General features: G+C 41.6%; 1 protein-coding gene across 1 annotated transcript; it reads right to left on the bottom strand.

Annotated features, from left to right (window-relative positions):
• Positions 1-229: 229 nt before the first annotated feature.
• On the bottom strand, positions 230-6,555 carry arhgef19 (Rho guanine nucleotide exchange factor (GEF) 19). Its single transcript, XM_054609915.1, has 15 exons — positions 5,886-6,555; positions 5,281-5,772; positions 4,273-4,405; positions 4,111-4,196; positions 3,766-4,022; positions 3,515-3,675; positions 3,248-3,400; positions 2,825-2,954; positions 2,572-2,646; positions 2,385-2,474; positions 2,126-2,289; positions 917-1,075; positions 751-830; positions 561-665; positions 230-384 (listed from the first exon to the last, which is right to left on the bottom strand). The coding sequence occupies exons 1-15, from the start codon at positions 6,553-6,555 to the stop codon at positions 230-232; spliced, it is 2,910 nt and encodes a 969-aa protein (XP_054465890.1).
• Positions 6,556-16,238: the final 9,683 nt, after the last annotated feature.

Genomic DNA, 16,238 nt, shown 5'->3' with positions numbered 1-16,238 from the left:
GTGGTATTAAAAGCCTTGCACTCTCATTTCAAGACTGAATTTGAAGCTAGCATGCAAAAGAAAAATGCTCAAACACAGTAAAAAAATGTTGGCTTGTTTTAGCAACTGCATACTACAAGTAGGCCCCACATCCATCTAAAATGAAAACTAAAATGATCCAGAAGCTTAAAAATGCAACAAAAAAAACTGAATTACACCTTTGACCCATGACATGTTGCAGTAAAAGTGATTAGTCTTCCCCCTCCAGTTTCTGCGTGACACATTTGATGCGGATATTTTCTCGGAGGTTGCGGAGGCGAGCGCTGCGACTTGTAATTTCTTCCACGTAGGTTTTGGGGAACCAGCCCCGTTCCCCGTCAGACAGTCTGATGCCTTCCACCCAACCTGGTGACAGACAACATCACTTTGACATCAAAGCAACCACTGAACGTACACATCTACCTCTAGTTTAAAACTCAGATGGCAAGTGTGACAGACAAAGCTTATTTTTACATTAATTTAGGTGCAGCTTGAGGTCGGAATGCAGTTTATCTAAAAGAGGACTTTATCCAAACTCTTACCATCACTTGTTATGGTCTTAGCATGAAGAATGTCGGCCTTCTCCAGTGTTAACTCATCATGCTCTTGGGCCTGATAGCTTTTGATGCACTGAACCTGGGATATATCTAAGAGGAATAGACAAGAAAACGACGAATGAGAGGATTAAAAGGTTTCCACTGATTCATAGTGCACCCAAAGCTTTCTACTGACCATCATTCTCACTGGCTTGCTCAATGTCTTCCAGCGGATTAGATGGAAACATGGCTGTGATCCATCTCTGCTTCCCGCTCCTTGGTAGGCACAAGAAAGAGCAGTTAGAGCACTGTCGGCAAACGCTACCTGTTTATACATAGGCAGATTCATTGTTGTTACTCACTCAGTGTGTGACTTGAGCAGGATCTGATGTTTGAGCTGTTGGCCTTCACACAGCTGCAAGTGGAAGATGAAGCCTGAGATGCCCTGCAGCTTCTGACTGAGGTCCTTCACTTTCAGCTCTCCTATCTTGGCGTGTACAAACACCATGAACTTCCACGTACTGAAAAAAAGTGGCGTTTTTTTTATTAATATCACCAGCAGACAGTGCATGTCTATTTTTTCCCCCACATTAATAACTGGGTTGTGTTTCTTTAAAGCCACTATGTGTAGAAAAGTAGTGGTTGCAGTTTTTAATCAAGGTGTTCGGAGTGAGATAATCCTGGTGAAAACTGGTGCAGTCTTTGTGTTGTTTTCAGACCATTATTATTATTATTATTTTATTAAGTAGTTCCACTGTTCTCATCTAACTATTTTTTACTACAATAGGGGCCTAGCCATATGTACATTGAAAGACTATTGGCTGTGAGGAGGTCTCAAACCAAACCCTTGATTTGTACAAAAATGCATTCTAAAGTTCACCCAAAGCTTGAATGCGACTTCAGCAGTCGCAGTTAGCTCAATCAAGTTGGTATCTTCTGCAGTTACAGTTTTTGTTCTTTTTTGAAGGATTCCCTAGGGCCTACACAGCTTTTACCTGTCTAACTGTTGCAGAAGGATACTGTAAGTATTTTTGCACAAAGTAAGCACAGTAGACTATATTCCCTGTTTCGTCACTTAAATAAACTAATCGGTAAGAACAACCACTTTTTGATGCCAGCTTGCCACTTCAGCACACAGCATTGTATATATATTTATTTACCCTTGATTCAGTCCTTACCATCAATTACCTGGTTTAATGTAGCTTCTATTGTGTTTTGTGTTTTTATGTAAATGTGTTTTAATGTGTCTTGTCTGGATGTAATAATGTATAATGTGTTTTATTGTACCCTTTTTATTAGCAGATTTTGCGGACAGTGAAAAAATTCTCCCAGTTGCACAAAAAAGTATTTTCTATTCTATGTTAATCATTACAGTGTTTTTGCGGTGGGAGGGGATTGCTGCAAGGCCAGTTTGGAGAGGAGCAACATCACGTCAACCATTGTGCGTACATGGCATGTGAGCATTGTATTCAGACAGACAAATCCTTTCATTTACATTAAACACACACACAAAAGAAATCCTGTCCAATATTTAGTCGTTGGTCTCTTTGTATCAACTGCATTTCACTCACTCCTTCCTTCTGGACAGCAGTAGACAGTCATTGAAGAGATGAAGGTACACCGGCTTGGTGGGCAACTTGAGCTTTGATCCTGAAATACTCATCGTCTGAGTGTCCACTTCCAGGAGGTCACCGTGCTTCACCAGCCAGCGGGACTGAGAGATCAGGGGAAAGATCTACAAAGAAAGGAAATAAGTTGCTGAATAAGAAACACTGCAAAATGTTAACGCAAAATTAAAAAAAAGGAACAATTTACAATGACTTTATTCACCTTTCCCTCAAAATTGATTTTCTTATTGAGGTGAATAAGTTCCTCCATCCTTTTCATAGACTGCACACTGGAGTTACATTCTTTGATGATCTAAGAAGACACACACCAACATGGTTATTACTGTTGTGCTTCACCAGTGATAATACTGGTACTCATCCAACTGGCTATTAGAGATGTTAATCACCACCTTTTTTAGCTCATTGAAAGCCTTCGTGGCAGTGTCCTCATCTCGGGAGCCCGGAGTCGTCCTCTTTAAGATGTTCTGAAAAGGAAATATGTTGTTTTTGAAGCCGCGCCAACAGAGACATTCATACTCTTGTTGGGTAAAAACCTGCTGTGGCAAAATGCTTAGCCCGTCCACATATTACCCCAATTACAGATCCACGAAATTTGGTTTCAAGTGCGAACATGAATTCTGCAGTGAGTGTTTAATCGTGTACCTCCACCAGCATTTTGAGCCGAGTGATCCTCTGAAACGGGAGGATTAGAAAAGAGGTCAGAGGAAGTCTCTGGCAAATGGGGTCCTCCTCCAAACGAGCCAGGATGCCGGGGAAACGAGGGTTCTCGTGCCTGAATGGACAAGATGAGAACACTTTAATGACTTTTAGTGAAAGTGGGTGTAAATTCCTGCTTTGCTTTTTTCGCCCTAAGAAAAAAAATGTTCAGCCTCCTCGAGATGAAACATCTGCAAGTCAAGTCATGCAGGTGTAAAATAACACCTGAACACCCTTAGAGGGAATTATGGACTTCCAGCAGGAAACAATTGGATTTTATGCACCACAGCCGCGCAGAGAGACATTTACATGGATGTTTAGGTCTAAGACAGCTAAAATGTTACAAATTTGATGAAAGCGGTTACTCACAGCAAACGCTGGTAAGTCTGCTCCTGGTACGCTTGGTTGGTTACATAAGGTAAATAAACCCTTCTCAGAGCCGGGCAGTGTTCCAGGACGATGTCGCACACATCGAAGCGCAGAATGTCTTCCTCCAGCCTGTACTCCAGGTCCTGAAGAAACCTAAAAGGCACCAATTGAGCAGAAAATACACTCAGAGAAGGAGACATCACGACTGAGATGTTAAAATAAAGAATTGAAGGGCAACAGAGGCACATCATTAGCATATTACTTCACCTTTCACTGACACCTTTGACCTCAGGCAGCTTGGAGAAGAGCCACTGCTTATCCTGAGCTCCAAGACACTCGGCGAGCTCCTGCGACAACATGAAGTGGTCCACTGCGATCGTCAAACTACGAATGTAGGACGCCTCAGACGTCACCAGCTCAAACTTTGCCTGAGTTAAAGGAGACACAGTAAGTCAGCCGGGTCATCTACAGTACATGAACTAGCAGACAGCTGTGGCGGTCTGCAATGTCTCATTCACCTCTTGTAATTTCCGTTCCTCATTGCTGAAGTTGTCGAGCTGGCCGCTGGTTCGAACGTCGGGGATGTCCTGCCACAGTGCAAAAGCAGAGCCTCGCGATGAGCGGAAGGAGCTGGACGGAGACAGGTTAGAAGGAGACGGGGTCCCTTCTGACCCGTCATACCTGAGTCCCTCCTCCTCTGTGCCCGGCTCCTTCCCCTGCTGCCTCTGGATCTCTCTGTTGATGGCGACGTCACTGTATTCCTGGTACAGTATAGCTGCAGGAAAGTAAAAAGGACATGTCACAGGCAAATTCAACCATGTCTTGGTTTAATGAGGTGAAAAAAAAAGTCCAGGGAGACTTACAACTAGGCAAAAACCGTGATAGTCGATTTGAACTAGCAACAGTTGGAAGTGTGCAGACGTCCTCCTCTATGGATTTCTTTCGCATTCTGTGTAAAAATAATTGAACATCAATACAAAACCTTTAAAATGTGCAATTTAGGAATAATTTAAATTTGTATTTACCCAAGTTTTGTGCTCCACCGATGCAAGGGCATGCCATTGTCACTACTGGGCAGAGTGGGTGTAGGTCCCACAGGACTGTGGGGGGCGCTATCACCAGAGCCTCCGGAGCTGCGGTGCTTGGAGGTGGATTTATCTAAATAGGATAAAAAGCACACGGTGCAGGTGTGAGGTACACAGAAGAAGCAATAGACCTCATATAATGAGGGTTCATGAAACGATACAATCAGTTTGAACCTTTCTGGATGTTTAGGGACAGCTTCACAAGACACTTGACATAAAAAGTCATTTAAAGGCTCTTTGATCACAGTTTCACCTATTTGTGCCAACTTCTTCTTCTTAATCTACCAAACATGTTTATCACCCAGTTACTTAGTCTTTGGGGGTAATAAATATTTTCTGTTCCCATGTATGTTTTCAAAGCTTTTATCGGTAATTTAAAATGAATCTGTTGATAAAGGTTGCAATTAATACAATAAATAAAAAGATAAATAAAAAATACATCTAAATTACCCAGAGCCTAAAGTAATGCATGTTTGTCCAAATTCCCAAATATATCACGTTTACTGTCAGTCGAATGATTGATTAAATGACTCATAGTTTTAGCACTAGAGTAAAGCATTGTTTATTTCAGAATCTGAGAGTTTTAGATTTCCACTTATTCCAAATGTTGACCTTTGCTCTCTGGAGACAATACTAAGCAAAACAACTTAATGTATATTTTTCATTCAACTGCGCAAATTGTTGAGATTTGACATTGAGTGATGTGAAGGATTAATAAAGCTGTTACCCCGGACCCTTTAAGTTAAGTTTTCCTCTAATTTGTCACTAATCTGCCTTGTCATTAGTCTTTGTTCAAGGAGAAAGCCATTGAACCTGTACTCTCTTTAGTTTTTGTTTTTTTTAACCGTTTGTGGTATTTATTTATAGGTTTTTATACTGCTCTTGGTTGGTGCATTGAGTACCTATCAATGACATGTTACCCTGATGTATATTCTGTTCTCTACTCACAGTCAGCGTTGGGGCTGAGGCTGTTGGAGCCCAGTCTGTCTCTGGAGGTGACCCGTGCAGACAGAGACTTCCCCAGCTTCAAGGTGAAGGAGCTCTTCCTCTGAGAGAGCTGCAGTCTAGATATCAGTTCCGAAGCCGAGAAGCGCCGCCGTTCTTGATCCCCCTGGCGGCTGCGGGACAAAAAGCTCCCCCCTGTAGCACTTGACGTCTCTACACTCGCGCTGTCTTCCCCCACCGCTGGCATTGAGTCCTCTATTATCTGCAGTGGTTCTGCAGGTAGATCGAAAATATCATCGTGACTGAGGCTTGGGAGTTCTGTAAAACCGTCTGTGGATGAAGGCCTTGAAAGGGCCTCCAGGGAGGATAATCCACTGAGGTCTTCCTCCAGGAAAGAGGCAAACGGTCCTGGGAAGAGGTAGTCTGCATCCAGGATTGGGCTGCTGAGAGAGTCATCGCTCAGGCTGTCTGGCGAATAAACCTGCATCTTTCGCCCTGGAAACAAGAAAAAAACGTAATATGAGATTAGGAAGAAGCAAGTTAGGAGCTTTTAAACCCTGATTTGTTGCGACAACTTTGTCCAAAGTGGAAAACAGCTGCACACTCACGGATAGACTTCTCTTTCAGTGAACCTTGTGATGTCCTCCTCTGCAGCTGGCAGGAGTCTTCAGGCGAGGATGGAGAGCAAGGTAAGCGAGATTCCCAGGAGTCTCTGTTTGTGTATAGAGAGGACAGAGGGAACGGCAGAGGGAGGCTAAGAGCAGCGTGGAGAGGACGACATACTGTTGTGACAGCATGAGGTTTCTCTGTCTGCTCATGCAGAGAAGTCCTGATGCCATTATGGCACTCAAGCTCACAGTCACCCACAGGTGTATAAGAGTTCAAATTCAACGTCGTTTGGTGCTCATTGTCTGTCCTGTGGCAGCCGTTCTGCATGTCATTCAGTTCATTAAGTGTGTGTGTAAAGCTGTTCAGGGGCAGGGAGTGTGTTGTGCATTGTGTCTCTGGGATAACATGTGGCCTCGCGGAGCTCAGACCGTTGAGTTTAGGAGTCACTGGTGGTTGTAGCTCGATGAAAGCCAATGTTTCCTGCTGGCACACAGCGACATGCTTGTGGTGGCACGGGTGGAGGAGAGGCCTGTCCTCCTGGGCCTCGCTCGGAGCCTGGGACTCCCCTGAGCCAGCGATCCACATGCTGGGACTCTCTCCTCGGCAGCGAAAAGCGTGAAGGTGGGGTTGGAAATCAGGAAAAGGTGAGAATCCATACCCAGGAAGCATGGCTGAACAAACACATGAGAGCTGCAAAAGAAGAGAGGGAAAATAACTATTTAATATGTTTTACAAAAAAACACCTGTACTCAGGCCACTATTCTTCATGATCTTTTAACGTTTTGTTTGACTTTATTAATGCCTCATTTAAATTCAAATGGAGGGAATCAAATTATTTTTTTAAAGATCCATTTGTTACTTGATTATAACTTATTATAAGGGACTGTATAACACTCATTAGTGTAGGGAGCAGGGGTTGAATATTGTGTTTCACTTTTTAAAAGTGCAATACCCTCCACCTAATATCTCAAAATAATACTTTCTTTTTCTTTTTACAAATGAAAAATAAATTCATACAGTCCCTAATGAAACACTGAGAACATTATAATTATTCTAGCAGCACACTCTAAGCTTCATAATACCAAAATTATAATTAGTTGCAGCAAAATGTATCAATTCTAGATTACATGAGAAGAATGGATTTAATTTGCCAATTCTGCATGTGTTTTTCTACATGCATATAAATGGAATGCACTTTTCTGAACTAATCAAAGAAAATCCATTCCACAGATATTAGTCAAAATAAATGCACATTATGCAAGAAGGTGTTAGAGGACATGTTTGAATGTCTGTGGATGTTTAATTGATGGATAAATTACTTTCTCACACACACACACACACACACACACACACACACACACACACACACACACACACACACACACACACACACACACACACACACACACACACACACACACACACACACACACACACACACACAGCAGCCACTTGCAGCCAAATGGCAAGATGGACCCTGAAACTATTGACACGTGCAGGATGTTACCAGTCACACACAGACACACACACACACACATGTACCTGCATGGACAGACTCACACACACACACACACACACATGGACAGACACACACACACACACACACACACACACACACACACACACACACACACACACACACACACACACACACACACACACACACACACACACACACACACACACACACACACAATTAAGTCTAGTATAGTGTGTTGTGTTTCCTGAGCCGTGTCTTCCTGCTCTAATTAAAGACCCTCTACATTCAGCATTCAGCCCCTGTACTTAACAATCTACACACACACACACACACACACACACACACACACACACACACACACACACACACACACACACACACACACACACACACACACACACACACACACACACATACACACATACACATACACACACACACCAGCACCAGACAGAATACCACAACAGACAGACAGACAGAGGAAGAGAGCACATCCTCAGCACTCTCACCTTTCACCTGAGATCTATACTCGTCCATCACTCTGGTTGTTCGTTTGGCTTCCCGTCAGCCCACGTTAGCTGGCAGGCACCGTTTGTGACTGAATATTCACAGTGAGCGTCTGTTAAATCGCAGCAGCGGGTCATAAAGTTAGCTCTCCTGACAGGCTGTTAAAACACACTTGTGGAGCTTTGTCTCTTCTTAGCCTCCCGCTTCCTGAACAGGTAATCCTCAACTCAACTGTACAGATGCTATCATACAGCACTCACGGCCATACAAACTGTATGCACAGAGGGATACAAAGGAAAATGGATTTATATTTTTAGATTTAGTCACATTTCTGCAGAGTCACATCAGAGTCTTTCATATTAAAAAAACTAAAAACTAAAAGGTGGAAACTGATTATTAAAAAAAGTAAGGATAGTCTGTTCTTCTGGTCTTTGATGATATCGCTTAACTTGCAAAAACATTTAGTATTTGTTCCCCCAGGTCATGTGACTAATAAACCCGTGTGTTTTTGTAAAGCAGCATGGTATTTACTGTAGCCTTTAGCCTTTCTAGCAAAGCAGGAATAACTACTTTCAGAGATGATTTGTTCAGAGGGTACAGACAAACAAACTCACACAGGCAACAAACACACAAAGGCACATTCTGTCACATTAAGCCATCACTCAACAGTTTAAAGTAGAAGGGGTTACTTTTTGTTGACTCTGGATAGCTGTCAATAGTATCTTTTGGCAAAAGGCAGAGTGTAAAACTCAATTATTTGTTAATTTGCTGTATTGAAGAAGACTTGAAACTAGCGATTGAGACCATATAGTCATGTGTAAAATGATTACTGAGGTTAAAAAAATCAAATGAATAGTAGGGTCATTTTTTCATAGACTTCTATACAATCAGACCTCATTTTGCAAGGAGTGGCCCCCTGATGGTTAAAATAAACAATGCAAGTTTAAGGCTTTGCAATTTAATTAACATGGACATAGGTGTCTCTCTTAAAGGTACCGTATGTAAGATTTGGTGGCATCTAGCAGTGTGGTTGCAGATTGCATCTAATTGAATACCCCTCTGCTTACTCCGCTCCATCTAAGACTGTAGTAACACCATTTGCCTTGCTCAGAGGCCATCCATTTCATTATAACAGTACTTTAAGAGCAACAGAAGTCATACAGCTGGCGGTACAGTTTTGAACTCTGTGGCTCATGTCCTTTAGGCCTTCAGGTAATGTAAAAAACGTGAAGTCTAGAGCCAGTGTTTGGTGGGTTCGTTCTGGGCTACGGTAGAAACATGGTGGTGAGACCAACTCCCTATGTGGACAAGAACAGCTCATTCTAAGATAACAAAAAACACAACAATTCTAATTTTCACGTGACTCTTAGCAAAACAAAGTTATGAACATTATATTCCATATCTGCTTATAGATCCCCCTTAATCCTGCACACTGTCCTTTAAGAGGATCAAAGCATAAATGAACACCTTTCCTGAATGTCCAACTTTATTTAAAAATGGTGTTTGTTTGCCTGGAGAATCACAGACTGGAAATAATAGTTTACTCTCATTTTTATTGAGCACACTTGGGTTGGTCTGTATGCTGTAAATATGAGGCTGTTGAAAAGCCACACCTGCTCTTGAGGCAACGGCAGGCAGCCCAGTCAATCCTCTCTCTCTCTCTCTCTCTGTTTCGCTCCTACACTCACACACTGAGTTTGCATGCATGTATGCACACGCACACGCACACACACACACACACACACACACACACACACACACACACACACACACACACACACACACACACACACACACACACACACACACACACACACACACACACACACACACACATTAGTGCAGGCACAAATGGTTACCTGTTCCCTGCTGCAGACAAAGGCAGCCTTTATATGTGAACCTGGGCCAGGCTGCCCTGAGCACAGGACACCTGAGAGGGTGTGGGAACTGCTTATACTGATCCACTCATATAGTGCAGCCACTGAGCCATATACACACATGCAGACCACTGCTGCATCATGGCACAATCTCATTGGTGTCTGGATGTGATTACTGGCTGGCTATACTGTAATCCGGCTGTAGATGTACAGAATTAACCGAACTTTACTTACATATATGTGCAGTCTGTCATAACAGGTTAAATTTGAGTTATTTCCTAATTCACAGCGTATTGCCTTGAAACACTACCTCAGTTTCCATCATCATTTTATCTTTCATTACTATCCTCATGAATGAATGTTCACATAATCCTCCAGCAACAGCCAAGTGGTAATAAATCAACAAACTCTTTGAAGAAAATTAGCTATCTGCTTATTTGATCAAGAAACCTCAATGATCCCAAAAAAATGAAAATAAGCCTCGCCACCACATTCATCAAGACATGAAAGCATCCGATTACACGCACTGCACATTCCTCACCCCGATACAATTAAATCACGCCATTAAAATCTCAATTCCAAAGACGTGTAATTTCCCTTGTCATAGCAGGGTGTTATTTGTGACTGTTATGGACTTTGCTGCCAGTGTCTCCCCCTGTAATTTCACTAGGCTGCTCTAAGACGCCATGTCTGCATACAGCAGGTAATGAATGGCACGCTGGCATGTCTTTAATGCCAACAGCCATACCAGTCACATTTTTAATTGAGATATATTTCATCTTAAAGGTCTCCTTTAAGATGAAATATATCCTTTAATAGAGTGTAGCACATAAATATGAGCGTAAATCTATTGCTGATTCAGCTTCACGACAGAGCCAAATGTTGCCTAATGACATAATTAAAGTTTGTTTCATGTTTGCCAGGAGAGATAAGAATGTTAAAACAAATGGATTCAATGTTGGAGCTGTTTGTGGTTGATGGGAGTGAAGAAATACATTTCTACACTGTTTACTTTGGGAACGTTAGGCAGTGTGATGGTAACGATGCTTTAAAGAGGCAGTATGGAGGACGCGTATTGTTTCAGAGAGGAACATGATAATAATACATCTGTGCCTGGTTTATAAGAGTAGTCTAACTCACCGGACGTAGACTGTCGGTATAAGACTACCATTGGCCAATTCTCCCTTCCGTTAACTGCATGTTTTGCATCGACACTGTTGCAATATCCAAATTTGATTGGCTTAAAGAGACAAAAAAAAGACAGAAAAAAAAAATCACAGGATGATAACGTGCCAGGACTATAAGAAAGGTCGACTAATACTGTGGACTATCTACTTTGTTTTGCTCAATGTGGTCCGCTTTCGCATTGAACCGGTACAGCCTGCTTTAAAAATAAACAATAAAATAAACTTTAGTATTTAAATCATACATTTTTCATCAATCAACAAATTCCATGAGGAGAATTGAAAGCAACAAGTAATGAACCAACTATGAACATACTGTAGTTTTATTTTAAGTTATTCCGACACTCACCCTGGTGCTGTTAAGACTCAATAGAGGACCAAATGTGTATTAATCCACAGCTGAAAATAGTCCTCCAAAAAATGACATATTTACCCCTGTTCTATTTACATTTGCTAAAAACCACAATGCCCAGCTCTTTTGTTAAATAATTTAGTCTTTTTAGAAATATGAAACTATATATTTGATACATACTTTGAGGACATACATCTTTGTATGTCCTCAAAGTACCCTCGTGGATCAGTGCCACAAACATGATAAGTATTGTGAGACAGGGAAATGCATTACAAAAACACTGAAAGTCACCAGCCTTATTGTTTAGTCATGCCAAACTGTAAATACTAGTTTCACTGCAGCCTCAAAGCAGGAGATCAAAATGCTTGCTTGGTAGCAGAGTCCGTTGTAGCCAACATGTGATGTCTCCTTCATCAGGACGTGACAAGTTGGCTCTCTACACAAACTGAGATTCAGATCTGATGAGGGTGCTTTTTGTTACTTTTTCCAGCACAGATTCTCAGTGGATGTTTACCAGGCTGAAACTAAGCTTGTGAGATTAAGTCAGGGTTTGCCAGGACAGAGGCGCTGTTAAGAGTCCCTTCTCTTGTGTGCAAGATGTCACAAAAAAAACCCAAACCTGTTTGAGTTTCAAGACACTTCCAACCTCCCTACTTCCTTCTCAGCTAGTCAAACATAAATGATGCTTCAAAGAGGTGACCCCGGATGCAACTTAGATCAGATTTCAAGCCTAAAAAATGTTATTCTGAAGTCAACAAAAAACACCAAAGCAGTTATTTATCCAGTAGTTTTTGTGGTGATGTATAGAATAAGTAACGCGGTTCCAGACCAAATCTTTATTTTTTCAATTGCCCTGAAAAAGTGTACGGCGACTTGCAACTTGTGCAGCAGAGGAGATATGTCTCTTCCTACGTAGAGGTTAGAGCAAAACAAAACTAAATCACCCCACATCTGGAATCGCTGAAATGAATGTTATATCAGGCTAAATGTATGAAGTAAAACTAATGAGACATTTTATTCAACTGGAGGACGCTCTGAGCTTTGTTATGTTGTTGCAGTACCTACTGGTCACAGGTGAAAGTCACTAAAAATCATAACAGAGGATCATTTTAAATGTATCCAGTGTTAAGGTCTGGGAGATTAAAATCTGGATATCCAACCATTTTATGTTTAATCTAACACTCATCAGACTGTGGAAACTTCAGAGCGTCCGTGCCATCCCCCGCACACAGTTTCTCTCCATGAGCGTAAGTCTTGTGTGTTTGGTCAGACAGACTGGAGTGTCCTGACAGTGTGGTGTGACCAGCTCATGTGTGTGTGTGAGATCGCAGTTTAACTCTGTCACATCAGACCACTAATTGCCAAGCAGTAGACTAAAGAGCCCAGCTTTGTCTGCTGAGACAAGACATGACATCATTCAGCGTCACTTATGGAAAAACCACCCTCACGGGCCATCTGTGTTTTTGAAACATTTTCTATCAAAACTGGGATAGTGATGAGTGCCAACAAGTCTTTTTTCCAACTTTTCAACTTGAATTATGAAAATGATTCAAAAAGTTTTAACTATGCAATGACAACCTGTTAGTGTTGGCTGCTTTTTGCAGTCCTGTGTGTCCGTTCTCCATACAATAATTTGATGCCAATTATGTCGTGTTGACGTAAAAACAATTAAGGGCAACTGGGAACTTGCTGATGAAATTCAGACATTATGCAATGTGTTATGCTTGTTTAAGGTAAACAGGTTTTTTTGTCATTAAATGCTGTGGTTTTGCATATTCTGAAACGGTAAAATGTATCCCTCGTGTGTCTCCCCTTAAGATTAGATGATTGTTAGTTGCTGAGAGATTTGCATCGAACAAGCTGATGGAAATGCACTTAATTTGAATTTTTGCCTTTGTGCAACATTCCATATGTACACCTGAAATACCTGGATGGGAAGCCAGGACGTGTCTTCTTGGTATTTTAATGGGCCTCATCTAAATCTCTCAATGAAAACAAACTCCTCAGCGAGACTCGAATTCCAATCAGAGAAAGCATACCAGATGTCAAGGTGACACACTAAGCTGCATTTATTTATTTTTTGGGGAAGATCAGACGCGTGAATGGTGTGAGAATGGTTGAGTGAATTCAGGTCAGGGAGTTTCTTGCTATTCGTTGCTCTTCTAGCCTCCACCCACTAAGACAGGTGAGCACCCCAGAGGCTACGGAGGAGGCGGTTTACCCAAATGTTTACACATGGTGCGGGTCCTGCTAATCCGCCTCCACAGCCTCAGGCAACTCAGACATGACCTTCAGAGACACTATGAAGATGCATACTGACAACCTGGCTTACAATCACACAGGCACATCTGAACATGAGTGTGTGTTTTCAGACGCAATTTGTCTTTGATTGAAAGAGACAAGACGTAGAGAGGCCTTCCCTGACCTTGTCTAACCCGGTTGGGATTCCCACAAACAGTAATCACTCGTTTAAAAGCCTGAAAAAATGGCGACCATCTCACACGTACACGGCAAGACTTTTGGACCTTTAACCTCTCCTACCCCCGCTGTGCTCTGCCAGCGTAACAGCTGCAGTGGGATAAGCGGAGACATACAGCCGGGATAGTAACGACACAAAGGAGCTATTGACAAATTTATGGAAATAACCTGGTCTAATTATGGTGCTTTGTCATAAGACGCAAAAGCTACCAAGCCGATGGATGGCCAGGGATCCAACACGCAGTAAATCCAGATAATCTCATAATCAGTGCCTTCTGACAGACGATGGTTATCAGTATGCGATGAGATTCTATGAATAGGAGTGCTGATTTAGGATGTTTTGTCAGGTTACATGGACATAAGAAAAATTAACTACAACACATTTTAGAAATAAAAAAAACCCCACATTCTTAGTTTACAGTATTATGTGTTAATTTAAAAAGCCAGATCGTAAAAAAAAAAAGGGGTTTTACAAATAATTCAAACCATTTGATGTTTCATACAGCTATAAACAACAACTTCTCCAATAACACTTATATCACTATGGAGTAAAAGTGAAGAGTCAGTAAGTAATGTGACAAAAGGGCCCTGTCCTTACACCTTAAGGTCTGCAACTAATGGTTATGTTCATAATCCATTAATCTAGGGATTAATAAATGTTGTGTCAGATAATAGTTAAAATCCCTATCACTATATTCTTAGTGCCCTGATTGACGTCTTCAAACATTCTTTTGTCTGAACAGCACATCCTGAAAAATAAGCAATGCTTTGGCAATTTAAGCTGATAAACACCTTAAACATTTAAAGGGTAGCGATTTTCTGTATTTTTTTGTGCTCAATCATTTCCATATAAGGGCCACAATGCAAATCCTCTGTGACACAGTGTGTTATCCATAAACTATTCACATCAGTGAGCCACACTGATGTACTGGATGACATGTTCCTTCATTACCACGTAAACACACACAGCAACTTATTTTCAGTCAAGCTCCCATAAACCCTCCTGCAGCTGTTCATAATTAAGACTCAACAGAGCACCAAATCTTTATTACTCCGCTGTTTAACTTAGTCCCCCCAAAAATGCAGTCTTTACTCCTTATAGGAGTTTAAGTTTAAGTTGTTTGTTAAAAAAAAAAAAAAAAAAAGTCAAGCCTTAACCTTTAATCCTTTCTCAAAGTTACTTTTGATTAATTTTCTGTTGATGGGCAAACCAAATCAGCACTAGAAGTTTTGCAGTAAATGTGTAACACTAAAATAAAATGTGCCATTCTTGAATCTGCTGAAGTTTAATTTCAGGTTTGTTTTTTCTGGTTTAAATTTACTGAAAAGGATGCTGCTGGGTATGCTGTACTCAAACTGTCAATAAGTGCACTTTGATTCCAATCTGATCATTTGCCAATGAGTTCTCAAGAGGATGACCTACTTCACTACAAACTGCTGATGCGACTCTTGCATTCATTTGTTACTGTGTTTACTTGCACTCTCTTACTCTCTGTTTTCTAGCTGTCTGTTCCACTTTTCCCTCCTGAGCACCAGCAGTTTCTCCTCACCCCCTCCTACAACCTCATTTTTGCTTTTATTGTCAGGACAGGTATGGACAAGCCATCCACTGGTCTGCTTGTTGTTTTGAAACGTGATCTGGTAAAAGTGGAACACACCTAACGAGCTGACCATCCAGAAACGATTTAACTTTTGCTCAAAGCTGGAGCTATTCATCAGGGAACGGGATTAAAACGATGAATTGAATGAGAGCTAGGCGACCTTGAAAAAGCAGGGAAAAAAAGAGTTGCTACTGTTTAACTTGAGAGCAACACCTCGTTTCCGCAGAAGAGCAATGGGGGCACAAAAAAAAAAATACATTTTAGCGAAGAAGCAACGCCTCCTGAGCCAGAAAAGTATTATCTCGCATGAGTACAAATGCAAAACACCCAGCGTCTTATTGGCCAAGTCACAAAGTGAAATAACCCTAGGGCTACAGTGCTAGACAGGTGTGCAGCAACTGATCCGAGGCAGTATCAGCACACATTGCCTCTGGGCTTTAGTTTCTGTGTGTTTTAAATTTCATGCACGGGCCAACAATTCTCTGACATGCAGATTAACTAATAAAAGACAGAGCTAGTGCACTGCTGTATGTATGGTCTGTGCTTTCAGGGAATTACAGCTCTTTGTTTATCTTAGAAAATCTACTTTTCTACTTTCAAATCAAAGCCATCACATTACTGTATTTTTATTAAGTGAATGCACTGAGTTAAACTCAGCAGGTGGTCTCTTTTATAGTCCTGGTTTAAAGACAAGTTCATGTCCAACTTCACAGGCACTCAACCCCCAGATGAGACCCTCTGATCCACATTCCCTGGATGACTCTGCAAGCTCATTCCTCTGAAATTGACCACTAAACCGAGGCAGGAGACAAACAAAGCAGCTCGACTATGCACGTGCAGGAGCGAGGGCTGCTATTATGGGCTATTAAGGCC

The sequence above is a fragment of the Anoplopoma fimbria genome, chromosome 12 (assembly GCF_027596085.1).
Source record: "Anoplopoma fimbria isolate UVic2021 breed Golden Eagle Sablefish chromosome 12, Afim_UVic_2022, whole genome shotgun sequence".
NCBI lineage: Eukaryota > Metazoa > Chordata > Actinopteri > Perciformes > Anoplopomatidae > Anoplopoma > Anoplopoma fimbria.
The sequence above is the reverse complement of the archived record's forward strand: the minus strand, read 5'-3'. Positions and strand labels throughout refer to the sequence as shown.